Source organism: Oncorhynchus clarkii, chromosome 12, assembly GCF_045791955.1.
Source record: "Oncorhynchus clarkii lewisi isolate Uvic-CL-2024 chromosome 12, UVic_Ocla_1.0, whole genome shotgun sequence".
Classification (NCBI taxonomy): Eukaryota; Metazoa; Chordata; class Actinopteri; order Salmoniformes; family Salmonidae; genus Oncorhynchus; species Oncorhynchus clarkii.
The window spans coordinates 83,367,313-83,386,720 of record NC_092158.1 but is presented as its reverse complement, the minus strand read 5'-3'; the positions used below and the strand labels follow the sequence as shown (position 1 = coordinate 83,386,720).

General features: G+C 43.4%; 1 protein-coding gene across 2 annotated transcripts in view; it reads left to right on the top strand.

Annotated features, from left to right (window-relative positions):
* Positions 1 to 19,408, top strand: part of LOC139421516 (tumor necrosis factor receptor superfamily member 16-like) — a 46,880-nt gene that overhangs the window by 6,947 nt on the left and 20,525 nt on the right. For both annotated transcript variants that reach the window (XM_071172480.1, XM_071172479.1), the window contains one exon: positions 10,271 to 10,633. In XM_071172480.1, coding sequence (XP_071028581.1) covers positions 10,271 to 10,633 — 363 coding nt within the window. The remainder of the gene's footprint in view (positions 1 to 10,270; positions 10,634 to 19,408) is intronic.

Below are 19,408 nucleotides of genomic sequence, written 5' to 3'. Positions count from 1 at the left end.
CAAAATGTAGTTCTCAAAGGTCACTGCATGGTTGTGGTGGATGAGCAGATTGTCTGAGTGCATTGTGACTCATGACTGGTGTCAGGTCTGCTCTATTGACTGAGTCGTACAAATAGGATCTTCTTTCACAATTGTGACAATTCACAGACAAAGTATTCTTCAGTTGAGGTCCTTTACAAATCCCAGGAATGCCAGTGTCTTCCAACACTATTTGAGCAGGACACAGAACAGACGAGGTCTAAAATTAGATCAATTAAGTAATTTAGTCAGAAGATGGCCTGTGTTGCTGCTTGATATAGTATTACCATAACAAGCTCCTACAGACACAACACTGGCCTGTGATGCCTGTGAACTGCTGCCCAACAATGTGTAAAGACATGGTATGCACATATTATTTAATGTAACCTCCAAACATTCCTGGAGCTTGGCAGTTTAAGATCAAAGTCTCATCCACAGCAGCTGGTCAGTTGGGGAACAGCCAACCAGACAGTGTACATGGAGAGGTAAAAGAACAACGGGAAGGGAGGGGAAATGGAAATGGAAGAGGAGGGATGAGGAATGGAGACTAATTAATCATTATTATCAGCAAATTACACAAAGTGATGGATTACAGCAGGAAACTGGAGCCGCTTGGCTTCTCTGCAAAAGCAGCAGAGACATCCTAATATGGACTTGTATTCTAAGGTTTTACTGAACCCTGCCCTAGGAGTCCTTAATTTATAAATTAAAATGTATAAATGCTGTCACTTCTTTTCATGGGAAATAATAAACCACTACTGAACGCTCCACTCTCATTCCCTACCAGTCTTTATGTGACTCATCGGCTGTAACGGGGACAAAAACTGGTCTGAGGGAGCATCAGGCACCAAAGAGCAGGGTCTGCTCATTCATCTTGCATGATGTTATATGACTGCATCTTTACACATTTAAACAGACTAATTATACCAGTGCGCCACGCCCATTTCATATCCTACACAGGGATGCAGAAAACAATGTTGTCAGTGTTGTCCCATCGCTGCCACTCCTGTACGGACTCAGGGGAGATGAAGGTCGAGAGCCATTTGTCCTCCGGAACACGACGCCACCAAGTCGCACTGCTTCTTGACACACTGCTCGCTTAACCCGGAAGTCAGCCGCACCTCATGGGTCTCCCGGTCGCGGCCAGCTGCTACACAGCCCGGGATCGAATCCGGATCTGTAGTGACACCTCTAGTACTGAGATGCAGTGCCTTAGACCGCTGCATTCGGGAAGCCCTAGAAAACTATTATCGTGAGCCACGATACAGACATGGTATCAATAATGTGGTAAACCTTCCACAATTTAGCAAAATTGCATTAGTTTGTGACAATTTGAGTCAATTTACAATTGTTCTCTTCCTGTCCATTTTTGTTAGTCCAAATAAAATCTTATTGTGCTTGATGCATCCCTGAAACACTAACAAAAATAGGGCCTGAGAGTGTTATAAATGGATGTCAGTGGCTGAAAGCACGGAGCTTAATCCTGAATAACAAAAGCTATATACGTAGATAGAAGCAGTATTTCATAAAGCGCAGGTATTAATATTTTAAAAGGTGAAAAAACATTCAGAGCATCCATTTCCTGTTTCATGGTAAATATGGGTGCATCTTTATTTACCTCTTCTTCCTCTCTGGATACTCTACTTCCTGTCCCGCTAACACCTCCCCTCCTCATTGCCCTATCCTTTCAGGTCTAGACGCCTGCCAACGTCAGCACCGCTAAAATATTTATCAGTCCTTTCCACTTTCTCTCTCTCTGCCTGTCATGGGACACAGCACATCCAGAGCTGCTTCTCAGTGAAGCATCACAAAGGGGCTGAAACTGACTGGGGATCAGTGGGGATGGAGAGAGAAAAGGCCAGTCAATGAAGCGTTTAGAAAGTCCTCTGACTGAATGGGGTTCAGTTGGGGATTTGGAGAGAGAGAGAGGGAAAGAGAGAGAGACAGAGAAGGACATAGAGAGAGGAGAACCACAGCTTCCTTAGTCAATGGAGTGTGTAAAAGAGGACTGACTGATTGTGGATCAGTGGGTAATGGGGGAATGAGTAGAAATTAGTTTGAGAGTCCTCTGTGGCTCCTACAGCGGAAACTACTGCATTACTCCACTGACCCCAGAACAACACTAGGTGAGCTAATGAGGGATAACACATAACTGTCACCAGATATGACTTCTCTTTTTAACATCCTAATAATAGCATTATAGGAATGTTAATAATACCCTAAACAGATGTTGTAAACCTTGGGGTCGAGCCAAGCAGAAGCGTGGCGATAATTACACAATGTTAAATAAATGTTTCAAGTTTTAAAAGACAAATAGAAACCGGCATGCAGGTTTCAGAACGTTTAACGTATAGCCCTACAGAGAAACAAGAGCCAGTGAAAGGTCAGTTATGTTATGTTAGCATAGCAGAAAGACAGAAAAGAGTTAAGGAAGGAAAGCTGTCTGACATTAGTGGGGAAATGGCCATTGGCCACAGTCCCCTAGAATAACACAGCAGGATAGTGCTGACAATGGAGAAGATGAAAGAGGATAGACACAGGAGAAACTTAAGGATGTCCAGAGCTGCATTATTAATGATGCTAATCTAATGGGGTCGAAACACTTTGATGTGAGAGGAGGAGCCTTCTCAGGCTGAATTGGCACATTTACACTACATCCATCAGCCTTCAATCACTAACTGCTGAAGGGATCATACTGCTAGATATCTAGAGGAGGGCAGTCAGGTTTACAGGAACCATGAGGATCATACTGCTGGATATCTAGAGGAGGGTGGTCAGGTTGACAGGAACCATGAGGATCATACTGCTAGATATCTAGAGGAGGGTGGTCAGGTTGAGAGGAACCATGAGGATCATACTGCTAGATATCTAGAGGAGGGTGGTTAGGTTGACAGGAACCATGAGGATCATACTGCTAGATATCTAGAGGAGGGTGGTCAGGTTGACAGGAACCATGAGGATCATACTGCTAGATATCTAGAGGAGGGTGGTCAGGTTGACAGGAACCATGAGGATCATACTGCTAGATATCTAGAGGAGGGTGGTCAGGTTGAGAGGAACCATGAGGATCATACTGCTAGATATCTAGAGGAGGGTGGTCAGGTTGAGAGGAACCATGAGGATCATACTGCTAGATATCTAGAGGAGGGTGGTCAGGTTGAGAGTAACCATGAGGATCATACTGCTAGATATCTAGAGGAGGGTGGTCAGGTTGACAGGAACCATGAGGATCATACTGCTAGATATCTAGAGGAGGGTGGTCAGGTTGACAGGAACCATGAGGATCATACTGCTAGATATCTAGAGGAGGGTGGTCAGGTTGACAGGAACCATGAGGATCATACTGCTAGATATCTAGAGGAGGGTGGTCAGGTTGAGAGGAACCATGAGGATCATACTGCTAGATATCTAGAGGAGGGTGGTCAGGTTGACAGGAACCATGAGGATCATACTGCTAGATATCTAGAGGAGGGTGGTCAGGTTGACAGGAACCATGAGGATCATACTGCTAGATATCTAGAGGAGGGTGGTCAGGTTGACAGGAACCATGAGGATCATACTGCTAGATATCTAGAGGAGGGTGGTCAGGTTGAGAGGAACCATGAGGATTATACTGCTAGATATCTAGAGGAGGGTGGTCAGGTTGACAGGGACCATGAGGATCATACTGCTAGATATCTAGAGGAGGGTGGTCAGGTTGACAGGGACCATGAGGATCATACTGCTAGATATCTAGAGGAGGGTGGTCAGGTTGAGAGGAACCATGAGGATCATACTGCTAGATATCTAGAGGAGGGTGGTCAGGTTGACAGGGACCATGAGGATCATATTCAGGAGGAGAGGAAAGATGTTGCTAACCTTAATGCTCTGCATGGTCTCAGGCATGGTAACTCTCTCTCTCTCTCTCTCTCTCTCTCTCTCTCTCTCTCTCTCTCTCTCTCTCTCTCTCTCTCTCTCTCTCTCTCACACATGTGCATGGTTCTGGAGCATACAGTCACATTTAGACATGTTTATATACAATGACTGCATAGGGGTCTATGCATGCAAGCTAAAATTAGGTAGAGGCCTGTTGCACTGCGGGATAATTGGGGAGGTTGAGGAAAGGTTGAACCGTCAAGCCTGACTGAAAAGAAAACAAAGGCTCTGAGTCCTACTTCAAATCATTATTTACCCTAAGGTCAGTTATTTATCCACCAGATCGAAGGCCCCACTCACTCAGTCAATGTCAGAGCTGCTCTGCTACCTCTAGCCAGAGCCATATAAAGAGACCAGACCACCATCTGAACCACTCACTGCCAAATGCCTGCTGAGAGAAATGTAAGAGAACAATAACACTGGACCAGGGCTACCACCTGTCAGTGAAGGGAGCTCAACCTCAGGTCTCTCCATTGCCCTGTCACATGTTCCCTGATTCTTATGAATCATATTCATTTATATTTACTATTTGATGGTCTGTAACATATTGTCATGTTTGGATCATCCAATTTTGGACCATCATCAATGTTTTTCACTGTGTTACCTCAAATGGTTGGTGTAGGAAACTCCTGTTTCCAACATCCTGTTCTCACGGTATGAGCCTGTTTTATCCAATCCTGTTGTCACAGTATTAGCATGTTTTATCCAATCCTGTTCTCACAGTATGAGCCTGTTTTATCCAATCCTGTTCTCACATTATGAGCCTGTTTTATCCAATCCTGTTCTCACAGTATGAGCCTGTTTTATCCAATCCTGTTCTCACAGTATGAGCCTGTTTTATCCAATCCTGTTCTCACAGTATGAGCCTGTTTTATCCAATCCTGTTCTGTTTATCCTCCACTAATGTTTCAATGCCGTTACCACTCACATTCTCTGTTTCCAGTGTGTTTAAAGTAAGGGAGATGACACCCTGTGTTGTCAGGTAGTAAGCTGTGCTGCTGTTTACAAGGTGTTAGAGATATTAGGCTCAGCCTGTGCTTGTGTTTACATGCTGGAGGAGCTTACAAGGCAAGGCAAGTGCTGGGACATTTCTGCAGGGCTTTTCACACCAGCAATACGCTCTCTCTCTCTTACTGAACACAACAACTGCCATCCAACACTTCTCACTGCTGACACAGACACGTGCACACACAGACAGGTGCACACACAGACACGTGCACACACACACACACACACACACACACACACACACACACACACACACACACACACACACACACACACATACACACACACACACACACACACACACACACACACACACACACACACACACACACACACACACACACACACACACACACACACACACACACACACACACACACAACAAACATGCATCACTTGCTGTTTCTAATAGCAAGGGAAGCCTCTTAAGCTCTACATTGAATAGATTGCAGAAGATGCCTCCTCTCTCCTGTTCCCCATTTAGAAGAGCATCACACAGGAGTACAGAGGGATTTGGGGAACCCTATATCCGGTGGGGAACCCGGTGTTCTATTATTCAAACCAGCCTGCCCCTCCTCTCCACCGTCTCCTCTTCTCTTATCCTCTCCTCCTCTCCACCATCTCCTCCTCTCCTCTCTTATCCTCTCCTCCTCCTCTCCACCGTCTCCTACTTTCCTCTCTTATCCTCTCCTCTCCTCTCTTATCCTCTCCTCTCCTCCTCTCCACCCTCTCCTCATCTCTTCCCTCATCCTCCCTCTCCTCGTCTCCCCTCCTCTCCCGCCAAACGTCACTCTCATCTCCTACAGCCACGAAAATAACAGACTCTATGAATAATTCAGCAGGGTTCCAATTATATCTGAAAAAATTCTATAAGAACATGCAATATTAATGGATGACTTTGTACCGCTAAGAACTCTCAGCATGAGAATAACCCAGTTTGGGTCAACACCTTCATGGCTCAACTTCTAGCACCAACATTCCTGAAGAGCACATTCTACTAATGGAACTTCATAAAGACAACTACAACTGGCTCAGCAAATAGTCATCAGGGGCCTCCTTTATAAACATTGCGTAGCTACAAAATATACCACAAAACATGCGTGCGCCAGTTTGGATGCAAAAGTAGTAATTTATAAAAAGTGAACTTGGCTTGAGAATGTGCTTTCCTCCACGCACATTTTCTGTTAGTTGTAGTATTGTATTGCAAGCAGGCAAGTAAGTATGTTGTGCAAATGGGGGATATGAAGACACGCTTATTCATAAAAACATAATAACAAGATGCAACCATTTGCTGTTAGTGAGAAGAACGAAACTCAATGTGTTTTATTTTTGTACTTGAAATCAAAACATTGTTGACAAGTCCCCAACAATTGGCCACTGTTTTCTCTGTCAGAAAGTGTCACAGTCCTTTACAGCCAGATACTGCATAAATTATTGTCCTTTACAGCCAGATACAGCATAAATTATTGTCCTTTACAGCAGGATACAGCATCAATTACTGTCCTGTACAGCCAGATACAGCATAAATTACTGTCCTTTACAGCCAGATACAGCATACATTATTGTCCTTTACAGCCAGATACAGCATAAATTATTGTCCTTTACAGCCAGATACAGCATAAATTATTGTCCTTTACAGCCAGATACAGCATAAATTACTGCCCTTTACAGCCAGATACAGCATAAATGATTGTCCTTTACAGCCAGATACAGCATCAATTATTGTCCTTTACAGCCAGATACAGCATAAATTATTTACCTTTACAGCCCGATACAGCATAAATTATTGTCCTTTACAGCCAGATACAGCATAAATTATTGTCCTTTACAGTCAGATACAGCATAAATTATTGTCCTTTACAGCCAGATACAGCATAAATTATTGTCCTTTACAGTCAGATACAGCATAAATTATTGTCCTTTACAGCCAGATACAGCATAAATTATTGTCCTTTACAGCCAGATACAGCATAAATTATTGTCCTTTACAGCCAGATACAGCATAAATTATTTACCTTTACAGCCCGATACAGCATAAATTATTGTCCTTTACAGCCAGATACAGCATAAATTATTGTCCTTTACAGTCAGATACAGAATAAATTATTGTCCTTTACAGCCAGATACAGCATAAATTATTGTCCTTTACAGCCAGATACAGCATAAATTATTGTCCTTTACAGCCAGATACAGCATTAAATTATTGTCCTTTACAGCCAGATACAGCATAAATGACTGCCCTTTACAACCAGATACAGCATAAATTATTGTCCTTTACAGCCAGATACAGCATAAATTATTTTCCTTTACAGCCAGATACCGAATAAATTACTGTCCTTTACAGCCAGATACAGCATAAATTATTGTCCTTTACAGCCAGATACAGCATAAATTATTGTTCTTTACAGCCAGATACAGCATAAATTACTGTCCTTTACAGCCAGATACAGCATTAATTACTGTCGTTTACAGCCAGATGCAGCATAAATTATTGCCGTTTACAGCCAGATACAGCATAAATTACTGCCCTTTACAGCCAGATACAGCATTAATTACTGCCCTGTACAGCCAGATACAGCAAAAATGTCTGCCCGTTACAGCCAGATACAGCATAAATTATTGTCCTTTACAGCCAGATACAGCATAAATTATTGTCCTTTACAGCCAGATACAGCTTACATTATTGTCCTTTACAGCCAGATACAGCATAAATTATTGTCCTTTACAGCCAGATACAGCATAAATTATTGTCCTTTACAGCCAGATACAGCATAAATTACTGCCCTTTACATCCAGATACAGCATAAATTACTGCCTTATACAGCTTGATACAGCATAAATTACTGCCCTTTACAGCCAGATACAGCATAAATATTTGTCATTTATAGCCAGATACAGCATAAATTACTGTCCTTTACAGCCAGATACAGCATACATTATTGTCATTTACAGCCAGATACAGGATAAATTATTGTCCTTTACAGCAACATACAGCATAAATTACTGTCCTTTACAGCCAGATACAGCGTAAATTATTGTCCTTTACAGCCAGATACAGCATAAATTACTGTCCTTTTTCAGCCAGATACAGCATAAATTACTGCCCTTTACAGCCAGATACAGCATCAATTATTGTCCTTTACAGCCAGATACAGCATAAATTACTGTCCTTTACAGCCATATAAAGCATCAATTATTGTCCTTTACAGCCAGATACAGCATAAATGACTGTCCTTTACAGCCAGATACAGCATAAATTATTGTCATTTACAGCCAGATACAGCATAAATTACTGTCCTTTACAGCCAGATACAGCATAAATTATTGCCCTTTACAGCCAGACACAGCATAAATTATTGTCCTTTACAGCCAGATACAGCATAAATTATTGTCCTTTACAGCCAGATACAGCATAAATTATTGTCCTATACAGCCAGATGCAGCATAAATTACTGTCCTTTACAGCCAGACACAGCATAAATGACTGCCCTTTACAGCCAGATACAGCATAAATGATTGTCCTTTACAGCCAGATACAGCATAAATGATTGTCCTTTACAGCCAGCTACAGCATAAATTATTGTCCTTTACAGCCAGATACAGCATAAATTATTGTCATTTACAGCCAGATACAGCATAAATTACTGTCCTTTATAGCCAGATACAGCATAAATTACTGCCCTTTACAGCCAGATACAGCATAAATTATTGTCATTTACAGCCAGATACAGCATAAATTACTGTCCTTTACAGCCAGATACAGCATAAATTATTGTCCTTTACAGCCAGATACAGCATAAATTACTGTCCTTTACAGCCAGATACAGCATAAATTACTGTCCTTTACAGCCAGATACATCATAAATTATTGCCCTTTACAGCCAGACACAGCATAAATGATAAATTACTGCCCTTTACAGCCAGATACAGCATAAATTATTGTCATTTACAGCCAGATACAGCATAAATTACTGTCCTTTACAGCCAGATACAGCATACATTACTGAAAAAAAATAATACATTTTTCCTACACAGTAAATATACCGTTAGCTTGTGTAAAAGACTTGACAGTATGGGTATAGTCTACAGTATTGCTGTGCGATAGGAGCGCGACATCTCAGAGACCCAAGGCAGCAGATGCTGAAGAAACACAATAATCTATTGATAAACAAAACAATTAGTCTTTTGCCAAGAAGTGTGGGCTGTTGCATTTTAATGAAAACATTTTTGAATATACAATCAATAAAGTGTTTGGCACTCGGTATAGGCAGCATGTTACGTCTGTCGTTAGAAGGAGGTCAAGGTGCAGCGTGGTAGGCGTCCATTTTACTTTTTCTTACTTTTATTTTCAAATGTCACCAAAAAACAACAAAATACAAACAAACGTACATTTCTGCAGGCTCCACAGCAACTACGCAAAAACAAGATCTCACAAACTAGTGTGGAAAACAGGCTGCCTAAGTATGATTCTCAATCAGAGACAGCGATAGACAGCTGCCTCTGATTGGGAACCCTACCCGGCCAACAAAGAAATAGAAAACTAGAATGCCCACTGAAATCACACCCTGACTTAACCAAATAGAGACATAAAAAGGCTCTCTGAGGTCAGGGCGTGACACAGCATGCATGTTTAGTTTGAAAAAGTCACTTTTAAAAGACTAAAACATTCTGCCCACACCTCTACAGAAATGTGATCAAATTGGCCATTGCTCTTTCTTTTAGAAACTGCCGTCCCATTGTCTAATTCCAATAGTTCCACATCATACAGCAAATAAAGTGTGTTGAAGGGTGTTATAGTCAGGTGAATGGAGGGCGTTTTCCTGGCAAGTCTTATTTACAATGGGAAACATGCGTATGGCGTGCGCTACGTTTATACATCTCAATATTGTTAGACATATGTATTATTTTCAGAAATAGCTTGAAGCATAATTTAAAATGATGAAGAGTGGCCAAGCATCAAATAATCAGTGATCATTTGTGCCAAACCCAGCTTGATTAACTTTGAATACAGGCCATCTCATCGTCTGTTCAGAGCAGTAGAGAGCTATATCATTACAGTACAGTCGGTACAGTCCACACAGAGATCAATCTAGTAATGAGCGCGGGGGGCTTCAGACTCCTTCCTTAACAAGAGCACCTTTCATGTCTCAGAACACTAATCATCCAGAGCCCACTGGATCACTGTGTCCCCCCTCTCGATGAACACAGCAGTAAACATGATTCATGTCATTAGACTGACTGTCTCTCTCTCCTCCCTCCATCCCCCTCTCCCCTCTGTCTCATCCTCCCCTCATTGTTCTCTATCCCCCTCTTCTTTCTTCTCCTCCAGGTGAGACCTACTCAGAGACCTACAGCCACATAGACACCTGTATCCCCTGCACCATGTGTACAGGTCTGATGCGCATGCAGACGCCCTGCACTGACTCCAACAATGCCATCTGCGTGTGTGACTACAACTACTACCTGAATGAGGTGTCTGGGCGCTGTGAGCCCTGCACGGTGTGCCCGGCGGGCCAGGGCGTGTTGGCACACTGCGAGCACAACCACGACACGGTGTGTGAGGAGTGTATAGACGACACCTACTCTGACCGGGACAGCTCCCTGGACCCCTGCCTGCCCTGCACCATATGTGATGAGGGCATCGAGGTGGAGCTGAGCGCCTGCACCCCCGTCAGCGACTCCCTCTGCCATAGTAAGAGAACCAACGCACACTCACAGCAACATACACACACACAACCTGCAAGCTAGCCAGTAGCAGTAACGTCTGGGAACTTATGGTAATCTTTTCCCTCCTGTCCTATCAGGGTCGTATAGTAAAGTCCTGTATGTCTCTATCACAATGTTTTCTTTCTCATGTGAATTTAGGAGGTCAACAGGGGTGACTTCCACATGTGTCTGTTCTACAGTCAGGGTCAGAGGGCCATGCAGGCCAAATTGTCAGACGGCAGAAAAAACAGAACAGCGGTCACAGAGGTCAAGAAGTGGTGGAGTGTCAACACAGAGACAGTGCATAATCTCCAAACGCTCTAACTAGAGGCCAGGAATTCCCTCTGCGATAGATATGGAGCTCCCTGCTTTAGTAGCAGACTGGGTTAGGTTTATAGTAATGTGTTGGCTCCACAGGCTGGGTTAGGTTTATGGGGCCCGGGTTGGCTCCACAGGCTGGGTTAGGTTTATAGTAATGTGTTGGCTCCACAGGCTGGGTTAGGTTTATAGTAATGTGTTGGCTCCACAGGCTGGGTTAGGTTTTTATTAATGTGTGGAACTTGCACACTTACTAGGATTAGTTACTTTTTGGATGGGGGACTTGGGTGAGGTTTGTGTGCTAGGCTTGGATGCTGCCTGGGCCAGAAATGCCACGTTGCAAATGCAAGTGGGTTATCCGTGGACACCTGCTGCACTGTGCTGGAGATGCTTGTCAGGCAGATGGGGGTCATAAATCGCTCTTCTTTTAATGTTCTGTCATCTCTTGGCCGCGGCTGGAAGTTCTCAGTTAGTTGTGAAACAGACTGAGAAAAGATCCAAAGAGGAGGAAAGATCAGGAGAGGAGGAAACACTCTCTCACCCACACATAGGCTATGTCCAAAATGGCACTCTATTCCCAATATAGTGAATTGCTTTTAACCAGAGCCTGTAGCATGTCCTGGTCAAAAGTAGTACACTACATAGTGAGTAAAGTGTCATTTAGGAGGCAAACTGACAGCTGTTTCTGGGTTCTCAAAAAGGCAGAAACACCTGCTTCTGATCAACCAGGGACATCTCTGTTCAGAGAGAGGGAGATTAAAATGAGAGAAGAGAGAGAGAGAGAGAGAGAGATAGACAGACAGAAAGAGATAGAAAGATATCGAAAGAGAGAGAGATAGACAGACAGAAAGAGATAGAAAGATATCGAAAGAGAGAGAGAGAGAGACAGACAGAAAGAGATAGAAAGATATCGAAAGAGAGAGAGAGAGACAGAGAGAGAGTAGAAGGTAGTGAGGACAAAAGAGGACACGTCCCAGCACCATAATCACATGAACAAGTCCAGAACCGTCCCAATTAATAATCACATGAACCAGTCTAGAACCGTCCCAATTAATAATCACATGAACCAGTCCAGAACCTTCCCAATTCATAATCACATGAACCAGTCCAGAAACTTCCCAATTAATAATCACATGAACAAGTCCAGAACCTTCCCAATTCATAATCACATGAACCAGTCCAGAACCTTCCCAATTAATAATCACATGAACAAGTCCAGAACCTTCCCAATTCATAATCACATGAACCAGTCCAGTACCGTCCCAATTCATAATCACATGAACAAGTCCATAACCTTACCAATTAATAATCACATGAACAAGTCCAGAACCTTCCCAATTCATAATCACATGAACAAGTCCAGAACCTTCCCAATTTATAGTCACATGAACAAGTCCAGAACCTTCCCAATTCATAATCACATGAACCAGTCCAGAACCGTCCGAATTAATAATCACATGAACAAGTCCAGAACCTTCCCAATTCATAATCACATGAACCAGTCCAGAACCGTCCCAATTAATAATCACATGAACAAGTCCAGAACCTTCCCAATTCATAATCACATGAACCAGTCCAGAACCGTCCCAATTCATAATCACATGAACAAGTCCAGAACCTTACCAATTAATAATCACATGAACAAGTCCAGAACCTTTCCAATTCATAATCACATGAACCAGACCAGAACCTTCCCAATTCATAATCACATGAACAAATCCAGAACCTTCCCAATTCATAATCACATGAACAAGTCCAGAACCTTCCCAATTCATAATCACATGAACAAGTCCAGAACCTTCCCAATTCATAGTCACATGAACAAGTCCAGAACCTTCCCAATTCATAATCACATGAACCAGTCCAGAACCTTCCCAATTCATAGTCACATGAACCAGTCCAGAACCTTCCCAATTCATAGTCACATGAACCAGTCCAGAACCTTCCCAATTCAAAGTCACATGAACTAGTCCAGAAATTGTGTCCTCTCTTCCCTTCTCTGTTTTCCTCACTACCTTCTTCTCTCTCTCTATCTCAATTCAATTAAATTCAAGGGCTTTATTGGCATGGGAAACATATGTTAACATTGCTAAAGCAAGTGAAGTAGATAATAAACAAAAGTTAAATAAGCAATAAAAATGTACAGTAAACATTACACTCACAGAAGTTCCAAAATAATAAAGACATTTCAAATGTCATATTATGTCTATATACAGTGTTCTTTCTCTTTCTCACTGACTCTAAAAAATAAAGTAGTAAATATGAGAATTGGGAATATCACTTATATCACTCATAAGTTGTGTGAGAGTCAGAGAGTCATATGGACTGCAGAAATCCAGTCAAACCGCACCATGTGTGCCTCATACAGTGAGTGAACATCTATGTCAGGCCTTCTATTATGAGTGATGTACAGTAGGGTACAATGCAGCCTTGTGCTGTACCATATAGAGGACCACCAGCAGTGGAGATAAAGACAGCACACAACCAGAGCGCCTCTCACCTCTGACCTCGGGGCTCTGTCTTCTTCTCTGTGACCCTGTGTTGTGTTCCGCTGGCCACGGACAGGACTAGGGACAGTGCTAGGGACAGTAGTGGCAGTATGGGGTGGCTCTGGGTGACCTTGCCCTGTGTGGTGTGTCAGGGGGACTCTGGCATGTGAAAGGAGCCACAGTCATACACCCATAAGGTCACACAGAAACATGTGGATGCCATCGAACCATTGCCATGACTGTTCTGTTCCCAAGACACCCCGGTGGTCTATGAGGACAAATCTGGTGCTCACTCTCTGGTCACCCCCAAAACCAATTCCTCCTTTGGCCGCCTCTCCTTCCAGTTCTCTGCTGCCAATGACTGGAATGAACTACAAAAATCTCTGAAACTGGAAACACTTATCTCCCTCACTAGCTTTAAGCACCAGTTGTCAGAGCAGCTCACAGATTACTGCACCTGTACATAGCCCATCTATAATTTATTTTGCTCCTTTGCACCCCATTATTTCTATTTCTACTTTGCACATTCTTCCACTGCAAATCTACCATTCCAGTGTTTTACTTTCTATATTGTATTTACTTTGCCACTATGGCCTTTTTTTTGCCTTTACCTCCCAACTCACCGCATTTGCTCACATTGTATATAGACTTATTTTTCTATTGTATTATTGAATGTATGTTTGTTTACTCCATGTGTAACTCTGTGTTGTTTGAATGTGTCGAACTGCTTTGCTTTATCTTGGCCAGGTCACAATTGTAAATGAGAACTTGTTCTCAACTTGCCTACCTGGTTAAATAAAGGTGAAATAAATAAAAAATAAAAGTAGCAGCAGTGCATGAGGACAACATCTACAAAACAAGCAGTGGTGACAAACATGTTGAGAACATTTACAGCATGCTGGTTTTACCAGCATTTCTCTGTTATTTCTAGATCAGTTAAATCTGCAGCAAAATGGGAGAAATGGTCTACAATGCTGGCCATGTCAATATTTAAAATGTTGACATTTCTGAAGTGATATTTGGTTGTAAAGGCTAGGATGAGGGACAAGAAGTAGCTAGCCACAATGACCCATGGCATATACAGTGAGGAAAAAATTATTTGATCCCCTGCTGATTTGTACGTTTGCCCACTGACAAAGAAATTATCAGTCTATAATTTTAATGGTAGGTTTATTTGAACAGTGAGAGACAGAATAACAACAAAAAAATCCAGAAAAACATATGTAAAAATGTTTATAAATTGATTTGCATTTTAATGAGGGTCAATAATCCAGAACGGTGGGGTAAGGTACAAAACGGCAGGCAGTCTCAGGGTCAGGGCAGGCAGAACGGTCAACACCGGGAAGGACTAGAAAACAGGAGCAAGAAAACAGGCAGGAGCAGCGAAACAAATGCTGGTAGGTTTTATGAACAAAACGAACTAGCAACAGACAAACAGAGAACACAGGTATAAATACACAGGGGTTAATGGGGAAGATGGGCGACACCTGGAGGGGGGTGGAGACCATCACAAAGACAGGTGAAACAGATCAGGGTGTAACACAAACAGGCTTTCACAGCATTCCATATCTGAAGACAGAAAACATTATAAAGATACAGGCTTCATTATACTTCAATTACACAGCACAGAATATTATGTTGCTATTATCTCGCTGTCCTCAAACTTTTCCCCTCTAGGTACTGGAACTGGACAATTTTTTCATAATGTCCTGGCACAAAATGACCTGCCCTGTCCAGTAGCCGACACTCTCCCTTTAATGACAGCTGGAGATTCAATTTCACCCTCTTCCATGGCATTTGGAGACTGTGTTTTTAATTAACAATGATTATATCAAGATAGCTAGCTAATAGGACGTTTGCTAGCTGATGACATTTAATTCACTTAGCTTAACAGTGTGTAAAGTCAGCTAATTAGCAGTTCAATTGAGTTATGCCGGGTGTACTCTACACAATTTTAGCTGTACCTGAAATCTGATACAAAACCCCCATGCCGTTGCCTACTCAGGGCGCGCGGCCGACACCAATGCTCATTTAACTTGAACAGGTCAGAGACGCAATCTGAGGGCTACCGATCTCGTCTTCGAGCAGTCCCAGACATCCCGATATTTTCAAACATGTTGGATTTTATCGGAGCAAAATCTGCAATGCTCTTGTAGTGTGAAATGTGCAACAACAAACTTTCAGAACTGTGATCAGCAATAGCCAATGAGAGCTCGCCAGAGAAGAAGCCAGTGAGATGTTGACATTGTTTCGCATCACCCAGAATGTGTAGACTCTCCAGCAGGAACGATAACTACTACTAGTATGCGTTTATACTTGCCTTTAACCAAAACGTTAAATCGTTACAGCTCTGAAGTGCACAAGCAATGTTATTCAATTCAAAATGTTGGCTAGACATTTCAACTGTGTGTGGCAAGAATGAATGTCTGACTGAAAACATTTATGAGGCTGCTTTGAGCCAAAGCGTGTTATAGCTACGTTAAATGAAATTACATAATTGTTGCAATGGAAAGTCTAGTTCATCAACTCTAAATAGCAAACCCCGATCTTGTGTGTAGATCTATAAAACAACATGAACCCACTCATACCAATATCAATAAGTAATTTGGGTCAATACATGTGTTGGTTTATCTGTCATCTGAGCAGATGATGCAACGTTTACATGTCCACTTTCATTTCAATGTGTCGACTAGAGTGTGGGAAGACGGCGGAAGTGGATGCTGAGTTGGAATCAAGCAGCGCGTCGAGCAAATTTGGTGAAGACAAATGTGCTGAATGGAGAACAGTAGTTGAAATTGTCTCAAATTGGAGTGGAGGATACGTGTGTGAATGATAATGAATCTTGTTGGGATGCGTTTGTTGAGTAAGGATGCATATGTGGGAAACCCGTTTGAGGTGTCTAAAATGGTGTATTTTGATTAATTGTATTTGTGAAGAGCAGAGGAAGATTTCAGTGGGACTCAAACGAATCCGGACAACAGAAGTTTTATGTTTTGAACTTCAGAGTAGAGCACCCGTTAAAAGAGTCATCTCAGGGGCGACGACGGATGTTCAGGTTGAATACCTGAAGAGAATTCCTGGTGTGGTTGGTGCCCGGCGTCTGAACCGCTGGAGGAATGGAGAAATAGAAGAAAGTCTGTCAGTTCTGTTGGTTTTTGATAAAGACCAAATACCTACGCATGTGAAGCTTGGTTATGTAGGAAGCTTTTGTCCCCAAACCACTGCAGTGTAAGAATATTAAAGGATTTGGCCACGTTTCAAGCGTGTGCAGACTTGTCAAGTGTGTGCAGACGTTTCAAGCGTGTGGAGACGTTTCAAGCGTGTGGAGACTTGTCAAGCGTGTGGAGACGTTTCAAGCGTGTGGAGACGTTTCAAGCGTGTGGAGACTTGTCAAGCGTGTGGAGACTTGTCAAGCGTGTGGAGACGTTTCAAGCGTGTGCAGACTTGTCAAGCGTGTGGAGACTTGTCAAGCGTGTGGAGACGTTTCAAGCGTGTGCAGACTTGTCAAGCGTGTGGAGACGTTTCAAGCGTGTGCAGACGTTTCAAGTGTGTGCAGACGTTTCAAGTGTGTGCAGACTTGTCAAGTGTGTGCAGACTTGTCAAGCGTGTGCAGACTTGTCAAGTGTGTGCAGACGTTTCAAGTGTGTGCAGACGTTTCAAGCGTGTGCAGACGTTTCAAGCGTGTGCAGACGTTTCAAGCGTGTGCAGACGTTTCAAGCGTGTGCAGACGTTTCAAGCGTGTGCAGACGTTTCAAGCGTGTGCAGACGTTTCAAGCGTGTGCAGACGTTTCAAGTGTGTGCAGACGTTTCAAGCGTGTGCAGACGTTTCAAGCGTGTGCAGATGTTTCAAGCGTGTGCAGACGTTTCAAGCGTGTGCAGACTTGTCAAGCGTGTGCAGACTTGTCAAGCGTGTGCAGACTTGTCAAGTGTGTGCAGACGTTTCAAGTGTGTGCAGACGTTTCAAGTGTGTGCAGACGTTTCAAGCGTGTGCAGACGTTTCAAGTGTGTGGAGACGTTTCAAGCGTGTGCAGACGTTTCAAGTGTGTGGAGACGTTTCAAGCGTGTGCAGACGTTTCAAGCGTGTGCAGACTTGTCAAGCGTGTGCAGACGTATCAAGCGTGTGCAGACTTGTCAAGTGTGTGCAGACGTTTCAAGTGTGTGCAGATGAACAGAATATTCTGAAGAATGTTGTGTAGAAAGATGGTGTTGCAATTGTGGTGGGGATCATGACCCTGAGTTCCTGGAGTGTCCTGTGAAGGTGAGGAAGCCTGTTTGATTGCCTTGAGGAGGGAATAACTGCACTGTTTGTATTCGGTCGTGTTTCCGGTCACCTTGCCATGATTAAAAGCGGTGGTTCGCGCTTTCAGTTTCGTGCGAATGCTGCCATCAATCCACGGTTTTTGGTTAGGGAAGGTTTTAATGGTCAGAGAGGGAATGACATCTCCGATGCACTTGTTAATAAACTCGCTCACCGAGTCAGCGTATACGTCAATGTTATTGTCTGAGGCTATCCGGGACATATCCCAGTCCACGTGATCGAAGCAATCTTGAAGCGTGGAATCCGATTGGTCAGACCAGAATTGTATTGACCTGAGCAGCATAAGTGAAGATATGGTACTGGATACACCACAGCCTGTAGTAAATGTTTTCTGCGAGACAAAATATACCCTGTGTGTTAAAAGGGTGGAATTTGTTGCATTCATTTCCACAGTTATGAGGTATACAGCACAAGTCTCAAAGAAGTCTAGGAAACTGGACAAACTGACTTAAGGATTTTACATCTGAAGACTTTCAAGGGGTACTGGCGCCGGAAGACCTACCCTTCCAGGTTCCCCTTGAGCCTGTGTAGGGATGAGATCTGTTTTTATATTTTATCAAAAAAGTTTTGATTTATTTTATTTTATTTATTTTTGGGTAGTTTGTTCAGTTTTTTGGGGAATCCTGTTTCCCTCCAGCATAGTAGGTGGCGGGATGCACATTCAATTGTGTGATCACCAATATACCATAGAACGTGCAATCAACAATCCTCACGACCAAGTGAGGAATCTTGTAGTGTGTGACCCCTGTCTGTGCCACATGGTCTACTGTGTGAGCCCTGTCTGTGCCACATGGTTTAGTGTGTGACCCCTGTCTGTGCCACATGGTTTAGTGTGTGAGCCCTGTCTGTGCCACATGGTTTTGTGTGTGAGCCCTGTCTGTGCCACATGGTTTAGTGTGTGAGCCCTGTCTGTGCCACATGGTTTAGTGTGTGAGCCCTGTCTGTGCCACATGGTTTAGTGTGTGAGCCCTGTCTGTGCCACATGGTCTACTGTGTGAGCCCTGTCTGTGCTACATGGTTTAGTGTGTGAGCCCTGTCTGTGCCACATGGTTTAGTGTGTGAGCCCTGTCTGTGCCACATGGTCTACTGTGTGAGCCCTGTCTGTGCCACATGGTTTAGTGTGTGAGCCCTGTCTGTGCCACATGGTCTACTGTGTGAGCCCTGTCTGTGCCACATGGTTTAGTGTGTGAGCCCTGTCTGTGCTACATGGTTTAGTGTGTGAGCCCTGTCTGTGCCACATGGTTTAGTGTGTGAGCCCTGTCTGTGCCACATGGTCTACTGTGTGAGCCCTGTCTGTGCTACATGGTTTAGTGTGTGAGCCCTGTCTGTGCCACATGGTTTAGTGTGTGAGCCCTGTCTGTGCCACATGGTTTAGTGTGTGAGCCCTGTCTGTGCCACATGGTTTAGTGTGTGAGCCCTGTCTGTGCCACATGGTCTACTGTGTGAGCCCTGTCTGTGCCACATGGTTTAGTGCGTGAGCCCTGTCTGTGCCACATGGTCTACTGTGTGAGCCCTGTCTGTGCCACATGGTTTAGTGTGTGAGCCCTGTCTGTGCCACATGGTCTACTGTGTGAGCCCTGTCTGTGCCACATGGTTTAGTGTGTGAGCCCTGTCTGTGCCACATGGTTTAGTGTGT